This window comes from Platichthys flesus, chromosome 4 (assembly GCF_949316205.1).
Source record: "Platichthys flesus chromosome 4, fPlaFle2.1, whole genome shotgun sequence".
Taxonomy (NCBI): domain Eukaryota; kingdom Metazoa; phylum Chordata; class Actinopteri; order Pleuronectiformes; family Pleuronectidae; genus Platichthys; species Platichthys flesus.
The window spans coordinates 28117392-28122111 of record NC_084948.1 but is presented as its reverse complement, the minus strand read 5'-3'; the positions used below and the strand labels follow the sequence as shown (position 1 = coordinate 28122111).

Below are 4720 nucleotides of genomic sequence, written 5' to 3'. Positions count from 1 at the left end.
CCGCACTGACATCACTCTGAGGACGTCCCCGCCCGTCCCCCCCGGCCGCCGCTCACCGATCTGCTCTGTTCTCTCAGATCCTACATCGCTGCCAAAAGAACCCAGCATCATGCAGCCGTACAGAGGCCGGGTGTTCCCCGTCAGACTGGGTGAGTCCACCGCTGCAGCTTCACTGCAGAAGAAGAAGAAGAAGAAGAAGAAGAAGAAGAAGAAGAAGCCTCGTGTGGGACATCCCTGCCCTGATGACTCTTTGACTCAACAGATTCAGTCACTTTATTAAAGTCCGATCAACTTAAATATGTCAGATAAAAAAGTGGAGACAGATGTTAGTGCAGATGTGGGTTAGGATTAGATATACCTCGTTAACTCCGCCCTCTACGGCTTTGTTAGCGCACAGGTTCTGTCCAATGCAAAGCTAGCACACCCACAAAGAGGGCGGGACAACTGCACTTGCTGTCACTACACCTTGCTTTCTATTGGTTGGAGACACAGACACACACACACACACAGTGCTGTGGTGGACTGCAGGGATTAATACAGGTTATATTCTGCCCCCCCCCCCCCAGGTATGGAGGAGCGTCTGCAGTGCACCGGTCTGTTCCCGTCCCTGGAGTCAGATTGGGAGATCTGGTGGACGGTCGACGGGAAGACTCTGGAGGAACTGGGCGACCCCCGCTTCACTAAAGTCAACAGGTCTGTGAAGATAAGGATATAAATATATGTGAAAGGAATGTGGTGAGGGAGAGGTAGATACAAATACTCAAGTACTTGTGTGCAGTCAGGTGAACATACACAACGGGGACCGGACGGAGGAGAGCCTGCTGGTGATCCAGGACTTGGGCTCCGAGGACCTGAAGCGACAGTACAGCTGCTCTGTGAGGAACTCCAGAGGTTCTGAGACGCGCCGGGCGGAGCTGAAGCTCGAGGGTGAGCCGAGCACACGTCTCCACCACGAGGGTTCCAACCCCATGTGGGACCTGTTGTTGATAGTGTGTTGTGTTGTGACAGTGTCTTTGCCGTCCGTGGAGCTGGGTTGTGGTCTCGCCGTGACCCTGGTCCTCATGCTGCTGCTCTTCGTGGTCTATCACGTCTTCTGGTTGGAGCTGCTGCTCATCTACCGCTCGTGGTTCGGCAGCGACGAGCGGCACTCGGGTGAGTTGACATGTGACCGGGTCCAAGGATCGGCTGCTGGTCCGATACAGGACCTACAACTAGAGTAAATAAAGATGGACGACATGACGGCTCCCCAAAGTGAAGCCAAAGCATCACTATCGCCCCCTGGTGTCTGCTTGCAGTATAGCTCATAGACCTCCTCCATGTTAGCAGATGGGAAACAAACCAAACAAAGTTAGTCTAAGATGTTTCTGTGGTTTCAGGACGTTCTTCTCTCTCTGATGTTTGTTCAAGTTTCTGATCCGTTTGTTTTGAATCAGTTATTGATGATATAAAACAGGCTGAGGCGTCCTGATTGGTCGAGAGAGGGTGTGGGTGTGTCTGTGCTTCACATGATGATGACTCTTATGATTTGTTGATGTGATGAAGCTGCAGGTTGTTCGGCTCCTCTTGCTTTAATTAAGAGTCAAAGGAAGAAAGATGAACGTTCATAAAACTGTAAATGAACCAGAAATATCTGCAGCGTCACCTGCATTTAGACGATTAAAGCTTGTGACACACACGCACACACACAACACACACACACACACACACACAAGCAGTTTTATAGTGATGCAGCAGGAGCTCGTTCAATTGGCTGCTAAAAGGAAACTCACAAAAGAGATTCAGCTGTTTTTTCATGTGGTAGACAAAGTTCATTGTAAATTTATTTGCACAACAACACAAGTTACAACCAACATAATCATTTTCAATATGTAAAATTATATTAGAAATAGAATGATACATCTATAGAAATCCCCTTTTTGAAAAGGGAGTTCACCGGACTGTGAGGTCAGAGCATTGATCTCAGGCGACACATCAGTGATGATGATTCATGGAAAGTGTTTTTGATTTGAACCCAGAAAACCACTTCCTGATAGAGATGAAACAAAATGTTCTTTCCCTAGTTAATGGTGTGTGTGTGTGTGTGTGTGTGTGTGTGTGTGTGTGTGTGTGTGTGTGTGTGTGTGTGTGTGTGTGTGTGTGTGTGTGTGTGTGTGTGTGTGTGTGTGTGTGTGTGTGTGTGTGTGTGTGTGTGTGTGTGTGTGTGTGTGTGTGTGTGTGTGTGTGTAGATGATAAAGAGTACGATGTGTACATCTCGTATGCGAGGAACTCTGAGGACGAGCAGTTTGTTCTGTCGACGCTTCGCACTGTTCTGGAAAACGAGCTCGGATACTCAGTGTGTATCTTTGACCGAGACAGTCTGCCGGGAGGGAGTGAGTACACACATGTACACAAGAGTATACACTAATACACACCAGAACTCAGGTTTGATAGAAAAGACACAGTCCTTCCATCCATTCATTCTTTTGTTCTTATTTATTCATCCCTCCATTCCCCCTCGCTCTCCCTGCAGCCATCACAGATGAGACTCTGAGTTTCGTGGCTCGTAGCCGGCGCGTCCTGGTGGTCGTTAGCCCAGGTTACGCCACCCAGGGGTCCCAGGCCCTGCTGGAGCTGAAGGCCGGTATCGACGGCATGGCGCTGAGCGGAGACCTGAGGGTCATCCTGGTCCAGTTCAAACCGGTTCGGTGGCAGGGCTGGGTCCGCGAGCTGAGGCGAGCCCGGGTGGCTCTGGCCCTGGTCCAATGGCAGGGAGACAAATCCAGTGAGCTGACGTCTCGCTTCTGGAAGAGGCTGAGGGTGGAGCTTCCTGTGAGGAGGCTCAGCCGCAGGGCGGAGGAGGAGGAGGGGAACAGCAAGGAGCTGATGAGGCTGCACAGTCAGAACAGCACCAACTCACAGACCGGCCTCATCACTGACACCAACAAAAACCCCAAGAAGGTCTTCAGCTGTGCAGTGTGACGGAGCTCAGCACCTTCCAGTCACGTGTTCAGAACATGTGACGGAGCTCAGCACCTTCCAGTCACGTGTTCAGAACATGTGACGGAGCTCAGCACCTTCCAGTCACGTGTTCAGAACATGTCAGCAGTCGTAGATGGACATTGAAAGAATATTCTAAGATTAATTTCTCTTAATCTGGTTCTGACTCTTCCACTCAGTCGTCCGTCTTAGTGATGAAACTCAGTGTCTGATTCTGAACTTGGGCCTGAGGGTGGCGCCAGAGGGAAGACCGAGGATTGAGACAGAAATTTAAAGTTGACGTTTGATAATGATCGAGTCCAGCAGCTGCTGAGTCGACACCGAAAATACAGACAAGGTGAAGGTGGAACAGACGCAGGGCGAGAGACGACCCAGAAACCAAAAGAACATTTAAAAAAGCCACATTAACATTCTGATTAACTAATGCACTTCAACTTTCACGTCAGAAGATTAATTATGTTAAGTAAAAGTTGCCTGATCGTTATTTTCATCGTTGTAATTACTCTGCACTTTCTGCCGTTTTATTTTTATTTTTTTATCACTTTAAAAACAGTATTTTAACGAGAGACTGCATCCTGAACTTTGTCAGTTTTTTTAATAAATGGTTAACAATCACATGTCATTCATTTCATTGTCTCATCTTCCATTTGCACAAACACGCACATGTGTAGTTCACAATTATTCTTTTCTCTCTAGAAGCTGAACATGAAGGAAACTAAGTTATTTCATTTTCAACTCATGGTTCACTTTCTGAGTTTTTATCTCACATTCCACTGAACCAAGAAATTCAGAGAAGATCGATCTCTAGTAGGTTTTAGAACCTGTTCATGTTTTGAATCGAACTTTCATAGATTGGGATTTGACCAGTAGCCTCCTGGGAGGATGACTTTATAGCCCTGAGGCACAGTGAACCACATTTAGCATCCAAGCTAATGCATGTTAGCATTTCACGACCTGTTTGGCCTTAAATGTAGAGTCTGCTGCCCTCTTCAGGACAGTTTCATCCATTACAGAGACAGTTCCAGATGTTTCCTGTAGAAAGTTGTGATGGTCTGTGTCAGGTTCAGAAGGTGTGGAGATGTTTCAGTTTGGACCAAAGTGTAGAAACTGTCTCTAGCAGCAGAAGGTCCCAGCTGATGTAGATGTGTGGTCTGACTGATGCTCTCCTCCATCAGGCTCCTCAGACTCCATCCTGCTCTCCATGCAGCGCAGTCGACGCCTCCTGTTTGTCCTCAGCCCCGTCTTTCTGATGGAGAAAAGCTTCAGCCTCCTGGAGTGTCGGCTGGGCCTGCACCTCCAACATGGCCACCGGGCCTCCATCGTGGCCGTGGTGTTCTGCTCGGTCAGTAAGCTGAGCTGCGTGGAGCTGACGCAGCTCCGACAGGCGGCCGGCAGCATCGTGAAGTGGCGAGGAGGTCCATCCCGGCCGCTGCGGTCCCGGTTCTGGCTGCGGCTGCGGCTGGCGCTGCCCGTCCGGCCGCTGTCCATGGGCCGGAGGTTGATCGACAGCACGTCGTCTCACTCGGACCTGGCCGCGCTAGCGCTCCAAAGAGCCCAAAGGTCACGCCATCAGAAAGACAGATCCAATCAGAAAGAAAGAAGCGGATGGGCTTCAGCCAATCATAGCCGCAGAGACAGAAAGGCCCCTCCCAGTGGGAGTGTGAAGAGTTGGGGCCCCTGCAGGGGGGAGGGACCCCAGCACAGCAGGAACTGCTCGGCATGCGCTGGATTTGTTGTCCAGGT

At 49.7% G+C, this 4720-nt stretch overlaps 1 protein-coding gene across 2 annotated transcripts in view; it reads left to right on the top strand.

The window, feature by feature from the left end:
• Positions 1-3592, top strand: part of LOC133951807 (interleukin-1 receptor accessory protein) — a 15858-nt gene extending 12266 nt beyond the window's left edge. Inside the window, exons 7-13 of one of the 2 annotated variants that reach the window (XM_062385990.1) lie at positions 78-149; positions 567-693; positions 779-927; positions 1009-1152; positions 2227-2370; positions 2511-2972; positions 3055-3592. In XM_062385990.1, coding sequence (XP_062241974.1) covers positions 78-149; positions 567-693; positions 779-927; positions 1009-1152; positions 2227-2370; positions 2511-2959 — 1085 coding nt within the window. In that variant the 3' untranslated portion in view covers positions 2960-2972; positions 3055-3592. Of the gene's footprint in view, positions 1-77; positions 150-566; positions 694-778; positions 928-1008; positions 1153-2226; positions 2371-2510 lie in introns of both variants that reach the window. The other variant, XM_062385989.1, reaches the window with a different exon arrangement.
• Positions 3593-4720: the final 1128 nt, after the last annotated feature.